Here is a 27,672-nt window from a genome sequence, read left to right as displayed (position 1 = left end):
AGAGCCCCCTAGGAACTTTTTGCCTTAACTTTATGGTCCTTCTGCTTACTGGCATTATCCTTGATCCATTTGAAGAAAGACAGTGCTTCTAACAATTTCATGTCCATTGGTAGCTTCTATAGCCATGCAATTTCAGACGTACCTTTTTTGTTTATTCACATAGAGTTTTCATTTACCTTACCCATTAATCATGCATTTTCTGTCTAACTCAGTCATTTAGTTGGGTCTCCATTCTTGTTTCTTCCACTTTGACACATGTCCGTCCCAGAGCACAGTCGTTCTCTGGCCACATGGTCTCAACTAACTCCTGACCTTCACTGAGTACTCACTTCTTCCCCTACTCTCCTGTCCTCTCTTATTCCCTGTTGTAGTCAGTATTCAGGCTGAATGAATAGACTTACAGTAGACCATTGTAGGGGCTCATTGTAGGTTACTGGAGTGTTGACTGTTTACTGGATTCTGTAAGGCTTCAACCAGAGAGTAATTTATGACGGTGTCCTGAAAGTGATGCAGGGACCAGAGCTGGTCCTTCAGGTAGCCTATGGAGACGTGCTGAAGTGTTGAGCCCAGGTGTTGTCTTCAGGGGTAGTAAACCCACGGTAAGTGAAAATGTACACGGTCTGTAAGTTAAGTTACTAATCCAACAGAAGCAAACCTCTGAATACTGTCACCCCCAAAAGTTCTCTTGTGACTGCAGTTAATCACCATTCCTACTCCTACACAAGGCAACTACATATCTGCCATTTGACTATACTTTTGTCTTTTCTAGAAATTATGTATAAACGGAATTATATATAGTCTTTAATGTCTTGCTTTGTTTCCTTGGCATATTATTAAGGTTCATCCACGTTCCATATATTAGTAGTTCATTACATTTTGTTGGTGAATAGTATTCAGTTTTATGGATGTACATTTTGTTGATCCATTCATCAGTTGATGTACATTAGGTTTGTTTGAATAATGCTGCGGTGACCATTCACATACAAGTCTTTGTGCAGGCATGTTGTCCTGTCTTTGGTACATAACTAATAGTGGAATTGCTGGATTGTGTGGTGAGTGAATGTTTAACTTTTAAAGAAACTGCCAGCTTATTTTCCAAAGAGGCTATACTATTTTTGCATTCCACTAGCAACGTAGAGGAGTCTAGATTCTTCACATCCTTGCAAAGGCTTAATATTGTCAGTTTGTGTGTGTGTGTGTGTGTGTGTGTGTGTTTAATTTTAGCTGTTCTAGTGGGTGTGTAATAGTATCTCATTGTGGTTTTAATTAACATTTTCCTAATGACTAATGACATTGAGCTTTTTTCACGTGCTAATTTGTCATCTGTATCTTCTTTGGTGAAGAATCTGTTCAAAACATTCTATTTTTGGGCGCCTGGGTGGCTCAGCCGGTTAAGCAGCTGCCTTCGGCTCAGGTCATGATCCCAGGGTTCTGGGATCGAGTCCCGCATCGGGCTCCCTGCTCAGCAGGGAGCCTGCTTCTCCCTCTCCCTCTGTCTGCCTCTCTGCCTGCCTCTCTGCCTACTTGTTCTCTCTCTCTCTCTGTCAAATAAATAAAATCTTTAAAAAAAAAAACATTCTATTTTTAATGGGTAGTGTGTCTTGTTATTGAGTTTTAAGAGGTCTTTATAGATTTTGGTACATATCTTTTTTCAGTAATAAGGTATGACTTATGAATGAATATTTTCTCACAATCCATGGCTTACTTTTTTTCTTAATAGTTTCTTTTAAAGTATTTAATCTTTAAGAAATCCAATTTATCATTTTTTTTTCCTTTTTGGATCACACATTTGGTGTCATATTTAAGAAATCTTTACCTAACCCAGAGTCACAGTTCTTTTCTTCTAGATTTTTATCACTTTGGCTGTTATGTTTAAATCTGTAATCTATTTCGACTTAATTTTTGTGAATGGTGTGAGGTAAACAAAACCAGCTGTTCTACCACCATTTTTTTCTCTCTTGAATTTCTGTGACTCTTCTTTTGAAACTCAGTTTACCATAAATCCTTGTTTATTTCTGTACTTCTTATTCTATTCCATTGGTCTGTATTGTCTGTCCTTCAAATGCCACACTGTCTTGATTACTGTAGTGCCTACTATGGTAAATTTCAAAATCATGTAGGGTAAGTCTTTCAACTTTGATTTTCTTTTTCAAAGTTAAACAACTTTGGCTACACTCAGGGCCCTTTCATGTTCATGTAAATTTTAGAATCAGCTTGTCGGTTTCTCAAACAAACCCCCAAACGCCCTGTTTTGATAGGGATTGGGTTGAATCTCGCTCAGTTAAGGTAGACTTGCCACCTTAATATTGAGTGTTCCATTCCATGAACATGGCATATCTCTCCACTTATTTGGGTCCTAATTTTTCTTTTAACAATGTTTTGTAATTTCAGAATTTGGGTTTCTGCTTCTTTAGTTAAATTTATTCCCAAGTATTTTATTCTTTTGGTTGCTATGAATGAGATTGTTTTCTCAATTTTGTTTTTGGATTGCTTGTTGATAATATATGGAAATATAGTTGTTTTTTTAATGATTTAGTATCTTGCCACCTTGCTAAAATTCATTTACTAGTTCTGGTAGTTCATTTTGCAGAGTCTTAAGATTTTTTAAATACAAGATCATGTTGTCTGTGTATAAAGGTAACAGCTGCTATCTCTGCTCAAATTTTCTATTTTTAATTTTATTTTTTAGTCTGACTGCCTGTGTCTGTCTAGATTTATGTGTCAGACAATGATATTCGCACGGGTTGTGCTCAAACCTTAAGTTTGTAAGGCTTCCCTGATCTCTGTGTGACGTGAGAGTGCATTCGGAGTTGCCGCCGGTTCTCAAGTCTTCTTGGCTGTTCCTTTTCACTGGGCTTTCTTGCTGCCCTCTTCCCCTGCCCGCTTTCCTTCTTTGCATGTGTGCAGTTCCCTGGTCAGCCGGGGCTGTGCAGAGAGTTTGTATGAGCCCTTGTTCCCAGGATCTTCCTGGTAAATTCCTGACCATTATATTGCTTGCTCTCCCTGGGGCTACAGCATCAGACTAACAGGCTGTGTGGGTTTTCCTCATTTGTTCACTTTTGAGTTTGCCACTTTTAGCTGGCAAAACCCTAGCTTTTCATCATTGCCCCCTCTCTCTGGCCCACAGTCTCCAGTTCCAAACTGAGTCCATATCTTTTGGCTACAAGCAGCAAATCTGCTAGTTTTGCTCTCAGCACCATGCTGGTAAAACTCTGGTTCTCTCCATTTGATTGGGGGGAGGGGAGCCATGGGGCGTTAGGACCATTCCCGGGCAGGAGAGACAAAGTCCCCTTACCGCTGCTCTTACCTGAAGCTCTGGCTGGTGTTTCATTATTTCTCTTGTTATTAAAAGAATAATTGTCTGCTTCTGGCCAGTATCCACTCCCTTTATATGTTTGGTTTTGTCCCGTTTAATATGTGGTTTTTTGGGGGGAGGATTCATCACCTTCACACCACCATTAGCAGGCAGTTCCTTCTTGCCATTTTTGATTTAATTTTTTTTTTTAACTAAAGAGAATCTGCTTTTTACCAGGCCGAGGAATATATATTCTTCTTAGTCCACTTACTTTACCAATATGGGCTTTAAAGAGACTTTGTTATGGAAATAATTCTTTATTACTGCTGGCTGGGCCTGTCTAATCTAGTCTCCTATTTAACAAATGAAACAACTAATCCCTAGGGAGGTTGTGTGACCAAAAGTTAGTGGCAAACCTGCAGTTATTAGAAACTGTTAGAGCCTGGGTCTCTTGGATTATAGCATCTTTTCTGTTCTACCGCTGACTATTTTAACTTTTATTTTACTTTATTTTTTAGGTAGCTGCACTACCCTTATCCCCTCTTTTTCTCAAACCAGGTCTTGTATGGAAACCAGTAATGAGACCAAATGGCCATGCCTTTAGTGAGGCAGGTGTATGGTGTTTTCCCTCCCTAGGTAGGGGCTCTGGAGAAAACTTTTCTACTGATAGCTAGGAGTTGATCTTGCTGGGTCCTTAGCTATAAAATGAGGGGTATTGGGGAAGGGGAGAATAGTAGTTACTTTTATAGTTCCTTTTCATCTCTGAGGTTAATGATTCTATGAACTTAGGTGATTCTATAAGCATTTGTGCCCCCAAAGCAGTGGTTCCCAGAATGCCAGGAGAACTCTTATGTTGAAAGGTGGTTGGGATTTGGGGACTACCTGTAGGGTTTAGAATGGGAGTAGGGTTACCCCTTCTTATCATGTAATCACTTCAGTTAAATGGTCTTTAGACAAAACTTTGACATATGGAAATAACATAGGTATTAAAGTATATGTTAGGCAGTGGGGTGGGGGTTGGAAACCTTCTGAAGGAAACATACTCAGAGCATAAAAAGCCAATTTGATTAACAGATTTTGCCCTTGGTCATTTTATTTGTAAGCAATGTATGTTAAATTCCTGTGTATTTCTTTTTAAGGGTCAACTGGTTTTCCTGATCCTGATTTAGTACTGAAGTTTGGTCCTGTGGACAGCACATTAGGCTTTCTTCCCTGGCACATCAGATTGACTGAGATTATGTAAGTAATGAAAGTGTCCTGATTTTGGTTCAGTTCAGCAAGTGTTTCTCAAGCAGCACTATAGTAGGTATGGTGAGAATTCCCAAAGACTTAAGAGTACTTGTCCTCTCCCTCAGGTACTTGACAGTATCAATGGTAAGATAAAGACATATGTAAATGACTCAGACACAAGAGAGTGTGGTTGTGCAAGTATTTGGTATTGATACAGATTGTCATAGGAGACCAGGAGTGAGAGATACCTCTGTGGGCCAGAGTTGTTGGTTTTACAAAAAAGATATGACTTGCTCCGGGGCATGTAAGATGGATAGAATTTTTATAATTAGAGAAAAAGGTGAGAAGTGTAGGGAACGATAGACAGGGAAAGAAAGAAAAGGTGGGAGGTGGGGAATGAACATCTCGTTTTCAAGAAATAGTGCGGGAACTGGCCATACCAGAGCAGAGACTTAGCATTATAGCATCAGATGGTAGAATAATTGACCCTTGAACAATGTGGGTGTTATGGGGGGACCCCCGTGTGCAGTCAAAAGTCTATATATAACTTGACTCCCCAAAAACATAACTACTAATAGCCTACTTTTGATTGGAAGCCTGACTGAATAACAGTCAATTAATATAACTTTGTGTGTTGTATGTATTGTATACTGTATTCTTACAATAAAGTTAGCTAGAGAAAAGAAAATGTTACTAAGAAAAGTATAAGGAAGGGGCACCTGGGTGGCTCAGTCATTAAGCGTCTGCCTTCGGCTCAGGTCATGATCCTCGGGTCCTGGGATCAAGCCCCACATCGGACTCCCTGCTCGGCAGGAAGCCTGCTTCTCCCTCTCCCACTCCCCCTGCTTGTGTTCCCTCTCTCGCTGTGTCTCTCTCTGTCAAATAAATAAATAAAATCTTTAAAAAAAAGAAAAAATATAGGACAGAGAAAATACATTTGTAGTACTATGCTACATTTATCAGAAAATATCTGTGTATAAGTGGACCCATGCAGTTCAAACCTATGTTGGTCAAGGGTCACCTCTGTAAGGTGAAAACAGATAATTTGGATGTATCGATGCTGGGAAGGCTTTAAATACCAGCACAAAGAATATGTATAACAGTTTCAACAGGAAGTAGGCAACCACTAGCCTTTGGATAGCGTGGAAGTGGTGATTTGAGAAGATTTGTTTGGCACCTGTGTACTAGACTAGATTGGATTTGGGAAAGGATTAGGTAGAGAGACAAGTGAAGAGGCCATAGCTGTGATTTAGGGGATCATACAGTGATGAGAATGAAATTGCTTATTTAGAACAGAGTTGGCCAAACTTTTTGTATAAAGGACTAGGTGGTAAATATTTCAGGTAAATATGTGAGCCATACAGTCTCACAGCTCCTCACTGTTGCAGCTACTCAACATTGGTGGTGTAGCCAAGTGGCCACAGACAGCACATAAACAAACGTGTGTGACCGTTGCAGTAAAACGGTATTCACAGAGACAGGTGGCAGGCTCATGGGCTGTATTTGCTGACCCCTGATTTGATTTGATTTAAAGATTTTATTTATTTACTTGAGAGAGAGAGAGCATGAGTGCACAAGCAGGGGGAGTGGCAGAGAGAAGCAGGCTCCCCGCTGAGCAGACTAGAAAGTCAAGGGAACATTGATTTTTGAAGAGAAAATGTTGAATTCAAAGATAAGATGATTTTGAGGCCATAGTCTTATTTAGTGGAAACACTTAGGAGAGCAGATGAAGATGTAGAATTGGTCCATGGATGTGAAGTCAAGGCAAAAAAATGGGTATTTGGAGATTGACAGTACCTAAGAAGTAATAGTAGTTGAACTTGTGAGAATAGGGGAACTTTCTCAAGTGTATATAGAAGAGCACAGTACCAAGGGATCTTTGGTATTTATTTATGTATGTACGTATGTATGTTATGTCATGTCATGTCACCATACAGTACATCATTAGTTTTTGATGTAGTGCTCCATGATTTATTGTTTGCGTACAATACCCAGTGCTCCATGCAATATGTGCCCTCTTTAACACCCATCACCTGGCTAACCCATCCCCCCCACTCCTCTCCCCTCTGAAACTTTCAGTTTGTTTCCCAGAGTCCATAGTCTCCCATGGTCTTTTAAGACCATGTGCTTCAAGTTCAGGGGCAGGACAGGGAAAAGGTTTGTCAAATCAAAAGGCAGAAAAGAACACATAGCTTGGCAGAATCAGAAAGAGCTGTAGATCATATGGTCCCACCTCCTCATTTTATAGGTGAGGAGAAGGGGGAAGAGACATTGCTCTTACTATTGCTTGTAATAAAGTGGAATCCACATCTCCAGACTTTGGGTTTCCTTATGTTGGGTGTGTGTTTCTCTTGTTTCTTTCTCTCCAGGGGTTTTCTGAGTTTGATTTTAGGTGCCTTTTGGGTTGGGCTCCAAGAAAGGTAGCAGTGATCTCTTGTGAGGTCGAGCGTGGTTTGGAGGGAAGCGTGTGTTGTAGAACAGATGGATCTCCTTTTGAGTCTTGGCTATGCAGTTCAGTAAGGTGACTTTGGATAGTTATTTAAGCTTCTCTGTATTTGTAAAATGGGTATTTTAATAAGAAGTTGAGGATTTAATCCTGATAACCGACATCAGATACCTAACACGTAACAAACTTTCCCGTGGATGTTTGTACGTCTGTCTGTCCTAGCCCTATCACATTGTATTGAGGTCTGCTCTCTGTTTCTCGCCCGCCCACCAGACTGGAAGCACTGTGATGTCTTAATCATAAGAGCAGAAAGGGAAGGGCAAGACCACTTTGGAGGCACTGAGGGGTCGTGGCGCTAAGAGCTTCTTGAGGAAAGATAGATGAAGCCGTTGATAAAGAGGGTAAAATGAGAAAGACTTAGGAAGGTGGGTTGTTTGCGGAGGACATCTGAAGCAAGCTTCAGCGAGAAGAGGGTCGTTAACTTTGTTCTTTGAGGATACTTGTGAGCTTATCACTGCAGTAGAGGGAATAAGATAAAAGATTGAGGGCAGAGATTATTAAGAGATAAGGAAACGGGAGGGAAAGGAGACTTCTTTCAGAATTTTGGGCAGTGAAAGGAAGGGAAAAGATTATAAGTCCGTTGTATTTCAGTGAAGCTAGGGAGAGGAAAAGGAAGGATAAAGAAAGCATAGCTCTGAGCACCACAGGGTCAGGCCAGGAGGTCATCCATGGTAGGCTTGCTCAGTCTTTTTTCTTTTGTGGTGCGCGTGACTGGAACTCAGAACGTGGCTTGTACGCTCACCAGGTGTTTGGCTCCGGTACAGTTTGGAATTTCCAAAGCCTCACAATAAAGCTCTGTAAGTTAGAGAATTGTTTATGTTAATTATTGAAAATTATATTAAGGATTTCAAATACTTAAAGGGGAACCCTCTGGCTGTACATTCATCTGCCTTTACAGAGTTTGTCTTCACATCACACTGTAATTGCCTCCTTGAGCAATTAGAAATGGTAGAGATAAATATTCATTTATTGGTTGTTCACCACATTGGCTTTAGCATACAGTTATAGAAGGATGCTGTGCTGTTCTGTGAGTGTTAAGCCTGGCTTTCATAAACCGTTCAAGTAGTACTGGCTTTACTGTGACAGAAAGGAGTTTTTTTTTTTCTTAAAGATTTTATTTATTTGAGAGAGAGCATGAGCAGGGGGAGGGGCAGAGGGAGAAGCAGACTCCCTGCTGAGCAGGCTCAATGTAGGGTTCAACACAGGGCTTGATCCCAGAACCCCAGGCTCATGACCTGAGCCACCCTGGTGCCCCTAGAGTTCTTAAAGTGAATTTGAGTGAGATTCTTATAAATAGATCTCCAGTTTTGCATTAATTTAGACTTAGGCTTTAATATAGGTTCTGAATCTCTATCTCACTACAAGTTGCTCTTTTCTTCTTATGGAAAGAAGGAGAGATTATTTTTTACTTGGACTGTTTCACAGTGAGTTTAGCAGTCATTTAGTAGAAAAGGTTTGACATACTCTACGCTTATAATTTACTTTCTTCTCTTAACCTCCTTTGGGTCATTATCCTTCTGGTTCCCCCTCCAAATCAATTACAGTATATCATTTAATTGCTTTTTTTTCCCCTGTGCTTTCTTTTCAGCTCTTTGCCTTCCCACCTGAACATCAGTTATGAGGACTTTTTCTCTGCCCTTCGTCAATATGCAGCCTGTGAACAGCGTCTGGGAAAGTAGTGAACCCTGGTTGTGTAATTTGATTTCAGGCTTTTGGAGAAAAGGACCCAAGTGACTCTGATGTTTACAAAGCACCTATGAAACCCTGTACACACCTAGTTCATAATCCTCATAATTTATCAACAAACACAAAAAAGTGTCTTACTTGAGAGTAAGAGTATGTGTGAGTATGAGTGCGCGTGCACACGTGTGTGTGTGTGTGTGTGTGTGTATGTGTGTAAATAAATTTATAAATGGGGGAAGTATTGGAGAAGGAAAGACGTAGACCTGCAGTTTGAGCAAATAGCAGCAGTGTTTTAGGAGCTGAAATTTCAGATTTAAAGGTTTCAGCCTCCACTACTTCCCTGTTTTTGTGGGGAGCAGGGGGGTGACTAGAGCTATTTGGTTGTTTTGGGGGGAGGGGAATAATTTTTGTTGTCTTTCCTAGTGACCAAACTTAATTTTTAAGAATAATATATTGACTTATTAAATGGAACCGTTTTGAGTTTGAGGGATCTCCAGAGGAATGGAGCTCTGTGTTGGTCACATGTTAAAAGCTTGGTCAGCTTTGGAGCGGAGGGCATACCTATTTTTGGATATCCGTCCATCTTCATCTCATTGTAGTTGAACAATGTGACTTGCGAGTGTTGCTCTGGTGTCTGTTCTGGGTTGTGAAGATCATCTGAAAAAGAACTCACTACATTCAAAGGCAGAATTTAAAAAATTTAAATGCTGTATTAGACAGTCAAGAAAAGGTGAAAAAGTTATAATCTTAAAAGTAAAGTTGGAAGATTTCCTAAAATAGGAAAGAAAGTGATTTCCTTTTTTATTTGGTGAGCAGTGTGTACCAAAAGTTGGTTTAAAAAATATTTCCATTAACTATTTTTATTTAAAATAAGCATTTGAGGGAAGTTACCAAGGCAGCTCTTTTCTTCAAAAGTAGTAACCTGTTCCTCTTTGGAATAGCACATTTTGGGCCATGTTAGTACCCAGGATATTTACTCATTTTACTCAGTAAATCCTGATGGTGACTTTGCCTAAAAGATCTTTAAGTAAGATGGAGGCCGGTGTAGGTAATAAAATATTACCAAAGTCTACAAAAGTAATTTAAATTAATTTTACATGTTCTCTTTCATGACAGAGAATTGCTCTGGTTCTGTTATTTTTTAAATGAATAAGTGATTTTTTTGATATGTGTTTAATATTTCTTCCCTCACTGCTGATCCTTGGACAGAAACCATTCTTTATATTTGATGGACCGTTTTCAGAAAAATCTTAAGTGTACAATAGTTGTCTAAAACTGGAGTAGCTTAAATACTAGGTCTCAGAAGTCTGAAAAATAGCAAAGAAGACTGGGTTTGGAAAGCAAGGTCTGAAGTTGCTTGTCATATTCTGAAGCTATGAAGAATAAAATGTTTCCACTTTGGATTACAAAACCCCATTTATGATTTTAAAAATTACACTTGAAATAAAATGATTAAACTAAATTTTGGTCCAGTGACATTACTTTGCACTTCATAGTCCTTTGTACATTATAAGACTTTTTTTTTTTAAGTCTTAATTTATTGCTGAAAGTTTTGTGTGAAACTGTAGCATATCTCTGAACTTTACTAGACAACTTCTGATTTCTGTTCCCCTGTACTGTGATCCATGTTCTATTGAGGCTTTTTTGTCTTAGTTTGAGACTGAATTTATGTCTTTTGTAAACATGATATGTGTCTTTTATAAACATTCTGGAATATGTATGGCTTTAATGAATTAAATTTAATGGGCCTGACTGAAGTGAAGGGATTTAATACTTTTTAAAATGAAGTTAGTCAAACAGATTACCTACTGGGATATAGCCAGAGCTGCTAGAAGTTTAATGGTTGAGTCTTTGTATTTCTCTCCTTCCATTCATAGCAGTGTAGTATTTAGTATTATTATACATCGAAGTATGTCTGTAACCTGTGACCTGAGTCTATTATAGTCCTAGGAAGAGATCCTTAAAACAAGTTGCTAAAGATTCTGAATTCAGATACAGGCATTCCAGATCCTTCTCCTCATGAGTTTAACTGCTAGTATCAATCTCCACAACTTGAATGGCATTGGTCATTCTGTAATTCCTGCCAAAATCATCACAGTGCATCATCAGGGCTCCCTTTGCACTCCCAAGAAGAACTGATAACGTTAAAGAAAACTGTTGTTTGTCTTTATGTGTACTCAAGGTTTTTGTCTTTACATTGTTTCTTCTTGACATTCCCCACAGTGGAAAAATCAAATTAAACCGACGTTAAGGATGGCAGCTTGGAGCACAGCAAAAACTTGTAGCGTTTGAATTCCATTCCCAATTCTGGTTGTATTTTGTTTCTTAAAACTGATTACTGTTATAACAAAGTTCAAAAGCTGCTTTTGATGTGAATAACAACATTCTGGTATATCGGGGCTAAGGCTTAAGAATACCTGTCTCTAAGAGGAAGGTGTTATAATGTTAATGAGCAGTGCCAAATACACTGTGCGCATCTACAATTTAATCTTTGAATGTATGTTACTTGATTAGCTCTCTCCTCCCGTGTGATGGTACCACGCATAGAGTCAAATCCTTGTGCTATTTTGTATGGCTGTAGACTTTGGCAACATGTAAATAATGTGTAAAGCAAGTTTTTATGATTAAGGAATCAAATTTATTGAATTTTATTATTGAAAGTTGAAACAACATGTATGAACAAAAACAATAAAAGAATATACTCTTTTCATGGACTATAGTATTATGTGAATGCTACATCTATTCTAAACATTTAGGGCCTGCAGAAATATACTGAGAAATTCATGACTGGATAGCAATACTATTTTTTTTTTTTTTTGGATGGTATGTTCTTGATTGAAATATATTCTCATTTTTACCAGGTTAAACATTTGCAATCTTAATGGTATTTGCTTCTTGCTAGATAACAGCAAGATAAAATTCAGCTTTGCCATTGCTAGAGTTGTCAGAATTCCACAGTAATTAAAATCTAAATTGATTTTTATTGAATATGTAATGCCAAATTAAAAACATCAATGTGTACTCTTTTAAGAAATTTAACAGTCCTTGTTAAGCTAGAAAATAGAAAGGTAAGAACCCTGATTTGTCTTATGTTGCATAGAATATTAGCTTTCTATGTATCTAATTAGAAGACAGTTTTCTATGCATAATTTTTATCTGAAATCAGGATTTTCAAAGGGTACATTTTAACTTTGGTTAATAGGAAATGCATTTAACAAAAATTAGGAAGAGTTCAGTATAGTTTGAAATAAAACCCAGGAGGGTGCCTGAGTGGCTCAGTCGTTAAGCGTCTGCCTTCAGCTCATGTCATGATCCCTGGGTCCTGGGATCGAGCCCCGCATTGGGCTCCCTGCTCAGCGGGAAGCCTGCTTCTCCCTCTCCCACTCCCCCTGCTTGTGTTCCTTCTCACGCTATCTCTGTCTCTGTCAAATAAATAAAATCTTAAAAAAACCCAGGAAAAAAGATTAATGTCAGTATTTGTCCAAGAATCCTATGTGATAGGCCATAAACCGTGATTTGGTGGGAAAAGTACAAAAAGAATTTTCTTATGGTTTAGGAAAAATACACATTAATTGTAGAAAAATAGAAATTTCAGAGAAGCAAAAGTAAAATAATCTCTAGTACCATCACTCATTGGTTACATTTTTGGTGACAATCCTAGAATTTTTTTTGTACTTCTATTTGAAAAAAAAATTCTGTAACAGGCTTAATAAAGAGATTCTTTTTAAGTCACAAACTATAAATTGAGAGTCTTGCCTTCTGTTTTGTATTTAGTTGTGTCTGGAACTAATCACAGGAGCACATGAAAAAATATTTGGAAGAAATTAAAGTCCACATTCAGTTACTGTTAATGAGTATTTAACCTTGGTCCAAGTTCTTGTTTATACTCCTCTTTTTTCCCTCCGTCTTATAGAGATTGAGAACCTAAAAATAAATTTTAGCATCTGGATTCATACATCCAGATGAATGCAAAAAAATAAAAATTAGATATACTCCCAGATCAGACTGTTTGGGCTATCTGCTATTGACCATGTTTATACTTTTCCATCAGTCATAGTAATAATTTAAGTTGTTTTAATGAGGACAAGGAAAAAATACGTTGTTTGGCTCAAAGAAGGAAAGCCTGCGCTAAATGAAAAGATCTGAATGTAGGTTAGTCATTAACAGCATAGTTATACTTGCATTGAGTAATATTTCCATTCTGATGAAGATTGACTTCAACTGCCTACATCTTACGGATTTGGATCGATGAACCCTTCCTTTTTTTTTTTTTTAATTGTGTATTTTGTAGTGTTATTCCTCAGTAACTTATGCATAACTGCCTTAAATTTCTTACTCTTACAAAATGTAATGGAGAAGTAAATAGTAATAGTAATCAACTGTTTTCATCAGAGAAGAACCAATATTTTAATTAGATTTCAGATAATTAGGAAATGGGACATCAAGAAAAACATGGAAGTTAACTGGAGATGTTGACAGCATTTGTCTAGGGCTGGGGTTCTCAACCGGAGTGATTACACCCCCCAGTGGACATTTGACAACATCTGGAGACATTTTTTGTTTGTCACAAGTGGGGGAATACTAGTGGTATCAAGTGGAAAGAGGCCAAGCTAGGGGTGGTGATGTTGTCCAAAAGATGCTATAGCGCAATTTTAAACAATTCGAGTTTGTTTTGATTTGAATCTACAGATGGTAGTTGGGGGGATGAAATAAACGTTCACTTTTATGTGCATATTTTAATTATGTGAAATATATATATTAACTTTTTTCTACTCATGAATTCTAGTCATTATTTTCACATTTTCCCTCGATGTTTTGAGACCCCAGTTTTCCAAAGCATGTCGGCTTGTTGTCTAAGCTTATTTGAAAGAAAGTGTTTTTTGAAAATGGTAAATGTTATAAGAAATCCCATGCTTCAAATTACCCATTGTATAAACATCAAGTTAGCAATTTCTTTCCTTCATCCTGCAGGTAGTTGATTTCCACATTATAACCCTTTACATTGTTCTGAAAAATGCTTGTAATATATCCTATGCTTGTTTTTGAGGTCATATTTCCAAGAATAATGACTAAACATTGTTAAATTTCTTTTTTTTAAATTTTTAAATAATGTATCTGGTAGCCCTTTTTTAGTATTCTGAAAGTAATATTGAAGTGGCTTCAATCAATGTGATTTTCCTAAATATTACCTGTGATTCAAATATTTAATTAGAGTGCTTCTCATGAAGAGATTTTGCTTGGCCTGGAGAAAGACGTCTTTTCTGAGGGATAATTACAGAGAAAGAAACCTGCTTACGTGGGATATGTATGTGTATGTGAAAAATAGTCCTGACAAGACTGTGACTGACTTTGGAGTTTGAGATGCAGCACTAAATATAAAGCATTCAGGAGATTAACAGGAATGCACAAAACATCTCCCGGCAAATGATTTCATTAAATATTAATTTATGAGTTCCTTGGAAGCAGAAACTCATCGATACATAAATATGCAGAATATCAAATTACTTGCAAAATCAGACCCTATCAACTGTACTCTGAGGTCCTCAGCTTATCAGATGGGTAAGGCCAGCCACAGTGCTCACACTATATCAATTGGTGGTGCTTTTAATTAATTTAAAAGAAAATCCTCGCTTCCCTGCTGCCTACTCTTGTGGGCCCAGGAAAGGGAAAGCGAAGTTAACTAAAGGAGTACGTGTGCTTTGGCATGTGAGTTTTTGTCACTGTAAGAGAAGAAATAGCAAACATGAACTAGTACTACTACTTCATTTCTGAACTGGTGATTACATCCAAGAATTCTCCATATTTTTTTGATCTAGCATGTTGTCCAAAAAGATGGACATAAAATTTCATAGTTAGGCCTGGCATGGGGAGGGCTTCGCCAGTCTAGGGGTCAACGTCATTTTTTGCGCCTCAGAATCTCTGTCTTCACCCCGTGTGAGGAAAAGACATTTCTTCTCCTCATCACCACTAATGCCCATGCCGTACCTCTGATACCGTCTCTTCCTCCCTTCAGGACTTTCACTTTTTCCTTCCCATTTCCAGTCTCTGCTAAATACGGGGGATTCTCACCCTCTCGCCCTCTTGCCCTGAGTTACAAATGCGCTCAGCTTTTCCAGTCCCTCAAGTTATGGCCTCTCTCTTCCCTCCACTGCTCACCCTCTTGAGAGCCTGTAACTGCCCATCTCCTTATTTCCTTGGAATTCCTCATCCCTTTACCCCGCTCCCATTCCACTTATCAGCATCTAACTATGTGATTTACTTACGTTTATTTTTTGTAGCCTGCCTCCCTGTAGAGTGTAAGCTCAATCGGGGCAGGAATTTTTGTTAGATTTTTATTCACATCCCAAGTGCTCAATAAATATTTGTTGAATGAATGAATGAATATCTACTTTAAAATTTTTTGTTTGTTTGTTTTAAGTAGGCTCCCCGCCCAACGTGGGGCTTGAATGCATGACCCTGAGATCAAGAGTCACATGCTCTACTGACTGAGCCAGCCGGGCACCTCTCTACTTATTTTTTAAATCTAACTTTTGCCAACCTGCTCTGTTAAAACAATCATCCTGAAAGTTAACTAATGTCAAATCTCATAACTTACTGTTGTATTTTACAGTTCTTACAGTTGCACCTTTTTTTTTTTTTTAACATTTCTAGTTTCTGTAATTCTCTACTCTCCCACTTACTTGGGGTTTATGATTCAGTTGTTTTAAGTTTTGTGCAGTGGCAGTGTCGTAGCCAATGAGGTTTATCTGTGGCGCGATTATTAATTGAAAACTTTTCATTTGTTTTCCTAAAAAAATGAATCCTAGAAAGACATAGTATTACTTCCTCAACCTGTTTTTGTTGTTTAATTAAAAAATCTGCAAACCACTGTGGCCATCTCTTCTATGCCAGGCACTCTGCTCGATAACGGGACGTGAGGACGAAGGACAAAAGGCCCCACCTTAACACATACAGTGTGAGATTAGTCTTGACAGGGAGGAGCACTTTTGCCCCAGACACAGGTCAAGATATGCTGAGATTGTGGGAACTGGATACCTAGACGGGTCATCAGGCTGCAGTGTGATGAGCAAAAGCATGGTCACTGTCCCATTTTGGAGTAAGACTACCTACTCCAGTGCAGTGGTTGCAAGGACAGGAAGGAATTCCAAGAGGTGGTGTCTGAGCTGCTATTGACAGTGAAGGCAGCTGGGGCACGTGCAACATCTCAGGAAGAACAAAAAGAAGCGAGCATGGGAGCCAACAGTTGATCCTAGAATATAAAGTGTGAGGCAGAAAGTAATAATAGGGAGGCTCCAGAGGGCCTCAGTCTTGAATGCTGAGTTTCAAAGCTTGAACCTCACCTTTCGCAGGTGGTAGGGTAGGGAGTGAAATGGTCAGAATTGCACCCCAGATCACTGAGGCAGCTGTGGGAAGAGGCCTGGGAGGGACGATATGGAGAGACAGCACTCTGGGGCTAGCGAACCAGTCTTCAAGCCCTTCTCGTGTCTATGTGTGTTCTTTGGACAATCTCACCCGTTCTCATGGCTTCCACTACCACTTTAAATAAATGACTCAGTCTGTATTTTTACCCACAGTCTCTACTGAGTCCCTGGTGCCTAATTCTACCACATGTTGAACATCTTCACTTGAGGTTTTCTGGACACCTTACCCGTCTCACGCAGTCTTCACTTATACCCTTTGCCCCCACACGCTTTCTGATGGCTGTCTCCCCTAGTTCATCTTAAATCCACCCAGTCATCCTCTCTTCAGCATCTCAGATTCAAATTTGTAATAACTATTTCCTTTTTAAAAGATTTTTATTTATTTATCTGGGAAAGAGAAAGAGAGAATGAGTGGGGAGAAGGAGAGAGAGAATCAGACTCCCCGCTAAGCAGGGAGCCCAATGCAGTGCTCAATCCCAGGACCCTGAGATCATGACCTGAGCTGAAGGCAGATGCTTAACCGACTGAGCCACCCGGGAGCCCCTGTAATAGCTATTTCTTTGCCCCCAAATTCACTTAATTTTGATCGATTCTTCATTCCCCAAACTTCTGGCTTTTCAGTTTCCATGCTCAAGACTTGCTAAATCATATGTCTTCTTACTCATGGACACGTTGGTTGTTTCCAGTTTTTGACTACTATAAATAAGGATGCTATACACATTCTTGTAACTCTCCCCCTCCGCTCCCTTTCTCTTACACACATACACATACTTGCTGAGTCAAAGAGTAAATGTGTATTTAATTTACAATAAATTGCCAGAGTTCTGCAAAGTGATGGTATAATCCCGACAGTAATGAGGAGAAGTGTTTTTAGTTACTTTATATTATCACCAACATTCGGTGTTGCCAGTCTTTTTAGCATTCTAATGGATATGATGAAATGATGTCTCATTGTAGTTTTATTTTTGCATTTCTCTTATGACTAAATATGTCAGACACCTTTTTATGTAGCTATCAGTCATTTGTATGCTTTCTTCTGTCAAGTATCTTTAAGGCGTTTTCCCATTTTTATAGCTCTTTGTATATTCTGATACGGGCCCTGTGTGTTAAAATTATTTTTATCCCCAGTCTGTGGCATGCCTGTTCTTTTTCTTAATGATATCTTTTGATGAGCAAAAATGTTTAATTTGGTTAAATCCAAGTTATACATTTTTAATTTTATGGTTGTTTTGGTTAAATCCAAGTTATAAATTTTTAAATTTTATCATTAGTGCTTTTCTGTAGTGTCTAAAAATATTTTATAATCTAAGGTCACAAAAGGTATTTTTCCAAGTTTTTTGGTAGATACTCTATGCTTTTAGCTTTTATCCATAAAGGGAAAATTACTCATTAAGAAAGGAACAAATAATAAAGGAACTAATTACTACTACACCAACTAAACAGATGCATTTCAAAACCGGTAAGTAAACAAACCTAATCACAAAAGGTTGCAAAATCAATGCCATTTACATGAAATTCAAGAACCAGCAAAACTAACTTCTGGTAATAAAACTGAGAACAGGGGCACCTGGGTGGCTCAGTCCTTAAGCGTCTGCCTTCCGCTCAGGTCATGATCCCAGGGTCCCGGGATCGAGCCCCACATCGGGCTCCCCTGCTCCGCGGAGAGCCTGCTTCTCCCTCTCCCACTCCCCCTGCTTGTGTTCCCTCTCTCGCTGTGTCTCTCTCTGTCAAATAAATAAATAAAATCTGAAAAAAAAAATTGCTACTTTTGGAGGTGAGAGGGAACTCACTGGAAAGGGGCATGAGAGCACATTCTGTGGTGACAGAAATGATTTATGTCTTGTTTTGGGTAGTGTTTACATATGTGGATGAAATTATCAAAACTCAGGATCTATGTATTTTGTTTATGTTAATTACAGCTTAAATTATATTACATAAATTATACTTTAAGAACATTGGTTTAATAAAGTCGACCCATAGGATTTAACTATTGCTTTCCTTAGAAATTTATTCTTTTATTTTGAAGATAAAGCCACAACTCATTGTCCTAAATTCTGCATTGACCTCTGACCAAAGTTATGACAAATCTGACCTCACCCAAGAAACAATAATGGCATGAGACAAATGGTATATAAAGTAATTATTTTTGCATCTGTGCAGAGACAATTAAATACGGGTAAGAAGCTTTTTTCAAACGTTCAGAGGTACATGCACATCATGGTCGGACACAAAGGCAGCTGAAATGATCCCATCGCACCACTGTTACTCTTTGGTGTGTCTTCTCTGGTGACTCCCAAAGGAGTCCTTGTGTAATCTCCTTCCCTTGAATCTGAGCCAACCCAGTGACCTATGTTAACCAAAAGTAAGTCAGAACCCCCGGTAGCCGTTGCTTTCCTACTCTTGGGAGCCCTGAGGTGCCATGTAAGAAGTCTGGCTGCTCTGCTGGAGAAACCACATCGAGAGACCATATGGAGACACTGTTTGGAGAAGAAAGGTCTTGAGATTACATGGAGAAGAATTGGGGAGCCCAGCCAACCAAAAGAACAAGGCACTAAACATGACCGCAAGAGAGTCATTCAAGCCCTCACCATTAATGCCTTCCAGGAGGAGGTGTGAGACATGCAAGTCAGGAAACCACCTGGACACTGTAGCTCCAGGAGACAGGATATGGAGCAGAGACAAGTCATCTCTGCTCGTCCCTGTCTGAACTCCTGCTCCACAGAATGGTGAGAAATAATCAAACAGTTCCTGTTTTCCACCAATAAATTTCGGGGTGCTTCATTATGCGGCGGTAAACAACTGCACCACACCTCATGGGATAAGCTCCAGAGGGAAAGTTGGGGCCAGGAGGAGAAGGAGGCGGGAGACAATTTGAGAGTGAACAACTAGTGAAAGATCAGAGGAAATTGAGGCAGTTGGATGATCCTGAGGAAGCAGGAGGATGCCTTGTGTTTCAGACAATCCACTCCACCGATGTGATAGGCCTTTAGCCCCCCACACTGAAGAGGTGAACTGTAATTGGGTTGAAGACAAGGACAGAAGAGCCTTAAAAGCCAGCTATGGCTACCAGTTTGACCATGAAACCGAAGCCACAGTGACTTCTTTAAAAATTATTTTTAGTCTGCACCTCTATATCAAGATTCTCCATGTGGTTTTCAGCTGCGCTACAAAATGGAGATTGCCTTAAGCAATCACAAATGATTTCCTAGAGGAAGGTGTTTCTTTAAAAAATGATACATTAAGGTAGCACACCACTATTACTTCTAAATAATCGTTGTATCTGTAGCAAGTTAAGCTACAGATTCATTTTTGAAGTTCTGCAGATGGCTTCAGTCTACACCTGCCAGACCAGTGGCACCATCTCCGTGTGGTGCCGTTTTGAGAGCACTTAAGAAGCAGATAAAGGACACGGAAAGTCTTGCAGTGACTGAATTGTCTAGACCTGATTGCACCTGAGAAGTCAGAAAGTCTTACAGAACTGACTTACTAAACGGACTGGTTAAAGCGAGCCCTGGGAATAACAGAACTGTTGACTGCCCTCCTCACCGCCCCCCCGCCCATTTTATCTTTTCCCAGTGTCTCCATATCCCTGGAGAATAGGAATTCTAATGGTACCTGCCTCATAAGATTACTGTGAGGATTAAATAAGATAATATGTTTATAATACTTCAGACAACTGGTATGAAGTACGGATTACTTGATAATAAATTTAATCTATTATATTGTTTTGTTAATCAACAGAAGTACCTTATCACCTTTATCTTATACAGATTAAGTATCAAGTAGAATTCTAATTATCCTGAGGGATAATAAGGACGCAAAAACACTTGCTAGCTTGTCACAAAGACCTGTGTAGATGTTTCAATTACCTTATTCATTTTGGTATGTCTTGAAAAGATAATCAACATTAATAATTTTAAGGCTGTACTTTCACTATCTCTGAGTGAGAAATCCTATTGGATGAATGAAGCCTGAACTCCTAAGAAAATACTGAGGTCTGAAGACAGATACGAAAAAACTAAGACCATTGTATCTGTTAGAAACCTCCAAACTGGAAGTAACAGAACTGACGCCAGTTCTCTCGAGTAAAAAGGGAATTTATCGGAGGAGTTCACGTCGTTAGTGGGATTCTCGAAGACGCAGCTTGGAATATGGACAAACACTAATGCCGTGATGGAGGGCAGAAACAGGAAGCTTTGGGCAGAGATAGCTGCCCCTGCGGCCCTGAATCATGCCTCCGTGTCCCTGTGTATATGTCAGTCACTAAAGAGTCCGAGTCCTGGGTGGGACTGTTTGATTAACTAAGCCCGGGTAATATGACCGCATCCTGGCTCCTGGGAAAAGACAAGAATCGCGCCATTTTGTTTACTATAATGGGAGGGAGGACCCTGTGTTCCCTCGAGGCCAGTGGTGGGTTATCCCAAACAGGAGCGGAAGTTTGGAAGGTGCAGAGCCGGAGAAATGCTGACTATCCCCTACACCTTTGAACCGCTAGACACAGCAACATGAGACCGGCGGGGCTTGTAACTAGTTGTTCAAAAAGTAATCTTCTCCAGCTGCTTGTAGGCGCAATGGCCATATAGAGATACATAGTGCAATATAAATGGCCATATATAGGTATATAGTGAAATAAATATTAAATGATAACGTAATGGTCTTTGTTAGTTTTTCTAGTATTTATTTCCTAGACACCTGCTCCCAGAGAGGGAACTGGAACATGAAAAATTCCATAGACACTGGCTATGCCTTGTACTTAAGGCAATCATTCCCAGTCAACCCCAAATCTTGGACCCCTGTGTCCTGGTTATATCAGGAGAGAGACAGGTAAATCTTGCTATTAGCTTGCCACATGGGACTTGGACCCAGCCCTTGAATACAAAAAAGGAGAAATACTTCAACCCATACCCTCATATACACCCCCGGAGTGTATTCTATAGTCTCTGTATCTCACCCTCCCTCCTCACCTCTTTTTCCAAATGGCTAACCAGTTGTGACATTTTTAACAGGTCCATTTTTTGTCCAGTGATTTAAGATACTGTCTTTATGGGCAGGGACACTGGAAACTCCTATCTTACCATTTTGCTGATGTCACTCCAAACTATTTTAAAACAAGGCAAAACAAGGGCCATTTTTTTGCTGCAGTAATCTTGTTGCTATCCGTGGCTTATTGTTGGAAATCCCATTTCTCGAAAAGAGTTGCCACATCAGCAAATTTTGACAAATTAGTTATTAAGTATGTTGGCTCTGATGAAGGCAGATTTATTTCCTGATGATCTTTATCAGACTGAAACCAGCAAATCTTGAGTGTGTTAGTCTTTGTGCAGTGAATATTAACACATCCTTTATTTTCCCAGTGTTACAGTATCAAATAGCTTTTGACAAAATCAGTCAATTGAAACAAAATTCTGAGGCCACCTTAATGTCCATTCATTTCATTAGGGGTATAGTCATATCCATTGTGTTTATTTTCTTCTTTTGTTTCCATGGCAAGACAGATGATTTAAGGGAAATTTACTTGGAGAAATCACATTTCTATTATGTATGCTACATGAAATAGGAAGGAATGAATTCTCCCATTAGAGTATTGGAATTAGCTTTATATATATTACATATTATATATATATATATATATATATATATATATATTTCATTGGAGAGAAAAGATTCTTTCGGTGTCTCCTGAGAACATTCAGTTACGGGGCTTCTGGAAAGAATTTGTTGTACTTCTGAGTTACTAGTTAATATTTCTCCTATCAACACTGTACATCTTCATGCAATAGATCCTGTTTCTTCCTATGCATTAGCTACTAGGATGCTCAGCATCAAAAGGGGTGTTCCACTTTTATTGAGTATTATTACTAACTCTGCCTTCATATTATAATTTTTGGCTTTATTTTTCACACAGCCCAATTTTCTCATTTGCTTATTTTAGTTTTTGAAAAGTTTAACCTGCCACATATAGGTTGTGCTAAAAAAGTGGGTCTAACTCTGCCTACACTAAATCCAAGAGTATTGGAGATGGGGTGAGGGTGTTACCCAGGCTTCAGGAACTTGAGGAACTATTCCCACCTGCAGGGATAGCCCAAGTCTCGCTGGCTCTTGCCCTTGACTTCTCTCCACTGGGCTCTGACACCTGTGCACAGGCTTCGTGCCGTCTCCCTCCTGCTCTCCTCTCCTGTGCACCTGAGCACAAGCTTCTCTAAGCACCAGTTCTCCACCCCCTCTCTCTCCCGTTCCAAGCAACTCATGCAAATAGATATCACAGGCTTGCAAATGCACTACTTCATTAAAATTCCTGAAATCCTTTAGCTCATCCCCGATCCACACTACAAGTTTATCCAACCTGGGAAACCAAGAAATGTACACAGAGCACAGGAGAATGACCCGACTTGCTCTGTTTTCTTCCTCTGTGGTTTGTGTCTCTTCAGCCCCCCCGGCTGTATCCCATTCCAGGTAGTCCAGACCCCCACTGCTCTCTGTCTTCTACCATTATCAGGTCACAGTGTCCCTGCCAGGATGCACGCATCCTGGTGATGACCTCTCACAGAGCCTTGCCCTCTGTGATTTTTTTTTTTAAACCCCTGACTTACCTACTATTGGATATCGTTGGAAATAGCTCAATTAATTTCTGGACATTTGGATGAATATGTGCTTCTTGAGAAAATAGTGTGTGCTGATAATTCATTGGGACAAGTACGAGGGTCCTCTACCCTTTATGGATTCAAAGAAAAGAGCATCAATAAAGGAAATTATTCCCCTTCTTAAATTTGAGTCCTTCCAAGTTATATTTCTTCCCATTCATTAATTATTCCCTCTAGCTATTTGATTCAAATGCGTTCAATTAAATATTGAACTATATGTAAGGCAGAGTTATAAGCTATAAAATAAATAAGACACCACTCCTACTAATGTGAGATTTTAGAGCAATACATTTTTTTCTCTCTGCATAGAAGATTCCCTTGGGGAGGACTTCAAAACACTGATGTCAGCAGTCTGTTTGCAGGAACTCTGTCAATAAACAATTCCTTTGCAGGAACAAATGGTTTGGTGTGGCATCTAGGACATTTTTTTTAAAGACTTCATGAAATTAATTAATTTATTTTAGAGACAGAGAGAAAGAGAGGGTAAGTGGGGGAAGGGGCACAGGGGGAGGGAGAGGGACAAGCAGACTCTGAGCGGAGACCCAGACCCTGAGATCATGACTTGAGCCAAAACCAAGAGTCAGAAGCCATCTGAGCCCCTCAGCCGCCCCAAGGACATTTTGGTAAGGTGATCCGCATGTGCAGCCGGAGCTGAGGACCACTAAGGCAGGCTCGTGGGCTATGCGCAAAATAGCTGTGCTACAAAGCAGAAGATAATGTAACGCTTATAAGACAGACACCATGGCTTAGAGGAGGTCTCCACTCGTCAGGGCGTCCTCACAAGCTCCTGGCCCTCTCCCCCACTCTGTTCTGGCTTAGTTGTTTCATAAATCCCTACAGTTACTGCAGACATAACATTTATCACTAACCTTTTTTTTTTTTTTTTCCATTCGTCTATAACCAGTGTTTTTGCTGCTGGACTATCTATGTTCCCTCAGGTCAGGGACCAAGGTTGGCAGTCAGATTAAAGCGATTTCACATCTCAGCAGCTCATGATACAGGCAAGTGACTTAACTTCTATGCATCCTACTTATTTATCTGTAAAATGTCAATAATAATAGTGCCTGAGAGGGCTGACATGAAGATGTAATAAAATATTGCCTGTGAAGCATTTCGTTCAGTGCCTGTAACATAATGAGGGAGGCAGGAACGTGAGCTACTGTTAGTACTAGTCCCTCTCGCGCCCCAGGATCTGGCATACTGATTCGTACCTGGTAAGGACTTAAGAAATAAAAATACTACGAGACTTGACTTCCCAGGCCAGATTTATTGAACTCCGATGAGCGTGTAAGCACTTCTTTAACAAAAGGCAGACTGCCCTTAGTCCAAACTGTGCCTCTGTGCTGGTTTAGCTCTGTTTTGTTTTGTTTTCTGGGACCAATCTGCCCTGGTCGGTGCCTCGGGAGGCTGACTGCTCCTGACTATCACGTGCGCTCCCCTGCCAACCGACCTGGCTTCTGCCGCTGGGAAACCCGAGAAGGAGAGTGAATGGGCAGAGGGAGAGATGGGACATGTATTCCTGCTCCCTCCCGGCTCGGGGCTGCACCTCTGGCCGGGGCGGCCGCTGTCCACACCGTTGGGAGGGAGGCTGGGCTCCCGCGGTCACAGGATTCGGTGAGTACCGTTTCCTTCTGTGCTCTCGGGTCTAGGAATGGTGATGGCTTCCTCCTCTTGCCAGTCTCCAGGTGCAATAACCCTCACTGGTCTCCTTAGCCTTGTCCACACGCGGGAAGGGTGGGGAGGTAGTCTCTTCATTAGTCTTTTGAACTGAGTTGGACTCAGTTTCCTGTTAGGTGCCTGCCTAACACCTGCGTTTCCCTCAGTGACACTTGACTGCCCTCTGCTGGAACCTGGTGGTAAGCAAAATACATTCATTAGGTCTCCAAGGGGAAGGCTGCCGCCGTTTGGATGTGGGTTGAAGTAAACAACTCAGAGGACAGCAAAGTCAGAGGCACAACGTTGATGATTTAATGTACCTATCGAGCCATCTTTGCCTCAGAAAAGAACCCCAAAGCCTCTTCACTTAGTTATTCGGGGTGTCACCTGTGAGCACTTCTTTATTCTGTTTTTCTCTTCAGCCTCTTTCAAGTCCCCTTATGGAGTAGTCTGCCCTCCCTTGGGGAACTCCACTCTTCCCCACCAAGTAAATCATCATAATTTGGGGGGGGGGGAGGGACGTACTTATATGACAAATTGTTCATTGTTTATCTGAAGTTTAAAATGCAGTTGGTCATCCTGTACTTTTATATGCTTAATCTGGCCACTACTCCTCGGACCGTTAGCTGTATTAGCAGCGCAAACATTGTAGAACAATGGGGTCAAAAACATGAGAGCGATGCGGTTGATTCAGGGTCACATTTCTACAGGGCAGGTCTGATTTGGCCTAAAAACCATATTCCTTCCCATGCTTGTTTGTCACTTGAGGAAACTTCTATTCGTCAGTGCTGTGGTATGTTTGCTTCAAGTGCAGCTATACCCTTCCCGGGACGCGAAAAGAACAAATATTACCATCTGTACTTGTTTTAAAAAAATTATTAATTAATTAATTAATTAATTCGAGAGACAGCGCATGTGCACAAGTTGAGGGAGAGGGAGAAGCGGACTCCCTGGTGAGCAGGGAGCCCGATGCGATGCAGGGCTCGATCCCAGGACCCTGGGATCATCACCTGAGCTGACAGCAGATCCTTAACCGACTGAGCCACCCAGGCGCCCACCATTCACAGTTGGAATGTAATTTTATTTTTTTCTATAAGATCCAGATTATGAGCAATAATAGAGAGTAAAGAGGTGGGGCACCTGGGTGGCTCAGTTGGTTGGGTGTCGAACTCTTGGTTTCAGCTCAGGTCATGATCTCATGCTTCAGGCTCCGTGCCCAGTGAGAAGTCTGCTTGAAGATTCTCTCCGGCTGCCCCTCCCCCCCTCAAATAAATAAATGGATCTTTAAAAAAAAGTAAGTAAAGGGGAAATTTTGTTATGATTTGCATAATTTTCAGTCTCAAGTTTACTGTCAATATTATTTACTGATGATTAATAATAAATGATTATTTAATCACATCATTTTAAATTAATTTGACATATTGCTTATACCCTGGTGTAAATTTTCATCTATCATCATTTACCTCAAAGACCTTATTAAAACACTACTAGTTATTCAGTTTTTGACTGAATTTATAAAAATACTCCAAATATCCTTACTCAAGGTCTTTGTCTATGGTGTATCTGTCTCTGTTATGTTTCCATTTACTCTTCATTCACTAACAAATATTTTTAATACATATAATGAAAGTGACATCTGATAGGCACAGTGTGCAAACAGGGTAAGACCCCCTCACTGGCTCTCAACTTCATACTTGGACAAGGGCACCACAAATGCGCAGTGGCTTATATTAGTTACCTCTATATAACCAAATTAATCCAAGTCTTGGTGGTTTGAAACAATAGCATTCATATCTCACAGTTTCTGTAAAAATGATTCAAATATTTAGTATTACCTTTTTTTTCCCTTCTGCCCTGAACCTCATAACTATCTCTCCCTTCCTGCCTCCATCCCGGTTGGAGCCACCTGTTTCTGCTGGATTCCCACCAGAGCCTCCCAACAGCTCCCCCCATGGCCACTCCTGCCCCTCAAACACATCTCTACCCAGCAGGAGAGTGATCTTAAAAACCAAGCCAGATCATACTATTCCCTCCTCAGCATCCACCTGAAGTTTCGTGCATGTATGGCTCACGAGTCTGGGTCCTGTGCTGCAGAGTCTCAGAGACTGCAGTCCACACTGGCCATGGCTATAGTCACACCTCAAGGCTTGAGTGGGGAAGGAGCCTCTCTCAGCCCCCTCATGTGCTTGTTGGCCTGATTCAGTTCCTGAAGGGCTGCTGGGCTGAGGGCCTTAGTTCCTCACTGGCTGTTGGCTGGAGGTCACTCTCAGTTTCTTTTCACCTAGGCCTGTCCATATTGCAGCTCAGAACATGGCAGCCAGTTTCTATCAGAGCGAGCAAGCAAGAGGGCCAGGGAGTGCCAGCAATAAGCTGCAATCTTTTGTAACTTAATCATAAAATTTACACCCTGATACTTTTGCTATATTCTGTTTGTTAAAAGGAAGCCTTTAAGTCCAGCCCTTAGGGAGAAATTAATTTTAGGAGCAAAAACTGAAGTCACCTTTACTATAATTTCTGGCTTTGTTTTCTAGAAAGTCTGACATCACTGAAGTGATTACCTTGACAGAAGAGGATAGTGGGGGAATGCTTTTTAAGTGAAGCGGGGAGGGGCGCAGGAGAGATTTCCCAAGTAAAGAAGTTGGCAGCCAAGGAACCTGGTGAGCACAGCTGCCCGCCCCCCCCCCCCCCCCCCGCCTCCGGTTGAGTGGGGTGAGGGATCGGATGTGGTTTTAGCTAGATTTAAAGACAGTAAGTGGATATTTCTTACACACCCATGTAAATTTGTGGACTGAGAGTCATAGTTCTGATGTTTATGTTTCCTCACTGTGAGAGCAGACACATGACGGAGAGAGAGGGCTGACACCAACGCTTTAAACGAACCACATGGTTAGTTCATGGATTTAAATCTTGGTGTGTCTAATTTAAATTGGTTGTTCATAGAATTCTGTAAAACCTATTAAATCATGTTAGGTAGAATTAGTTCCAGAACAATTATTGATGCTTGCACCAGACTTAATATTCCTTTTTATAATTATTTTCCAATACATGAAATGCTGAAAAAAAAGACCAGAACAAATGAGTTTTCGCTAATTTCACTTTCTATTTTTAGTTATCAGATTATAGTGTCTATTGGATTGGGAGATAAAAATGTTCCAAACATTTTTGAGTTTGAGATAAAATCTTAGTAAAATGAACAAAAACAATGATACATTCCATGCCTCATTCTTAATTCTATTGCTT

At 40.1% G+C, this 27,672-nt stretch overlaps 1 protein-coding gene and 1 pseudogene across 1 annotated transcript in view; both read left to right on the top strand.

Annotated features, from left to right (window-relative positions):
* NUS1 (NUS1 dehydrodolichyl diphosphate synthase subunit) overlaps positions 1–11,428 on the top strand; it is a 34,737-nt gene extending 23,309 nt beyond the window's left edge. The window contains exons 4-5 of the mRNA XM_027602999.2: positions 4,435–4,534; positions 8,620–11,428. Of these exons, the coding sequence (XP_027458800.1) occupies positions 4,435–4,534; positions 8,620–8,710 (191 nt within the window). The 3' untranslated portion in view covers positions 8,711–11,428. The remainder of the gene's footprint in view (positions 1–4,434; positions 4,535–8,619) is intronic.
* Positions 11,429–15,420: 3,992 nt separating this feature from the next.
* Positions 15,421–15,587, top strand: LOC113928088 (annotated as a pseudogene).
* Positions 15,588–27,672: the final 12,085 nt, after the last annotated feature.

The sequence above is a fragment of the Zalophus californianus genome, chromosome 7, assembly GCF_009762305.2.
Source record: "Zalophus californianus isolate mZalCal1 chromosome 7, mZalCal1.pri.v2, whole genome shotgun sequence".
NCBI classification, from domain to species: domain Eukaryota; kingdom Metazoa; phylum Chordata; class Mammalia; order Carnivora; family Otariidae; genus Zalophus; species Zalophus californianus.
Note: the sequence above shows the minus strand (reverse complement) of the source record. Positions and strands in the feature narration are given on the sequence as shown.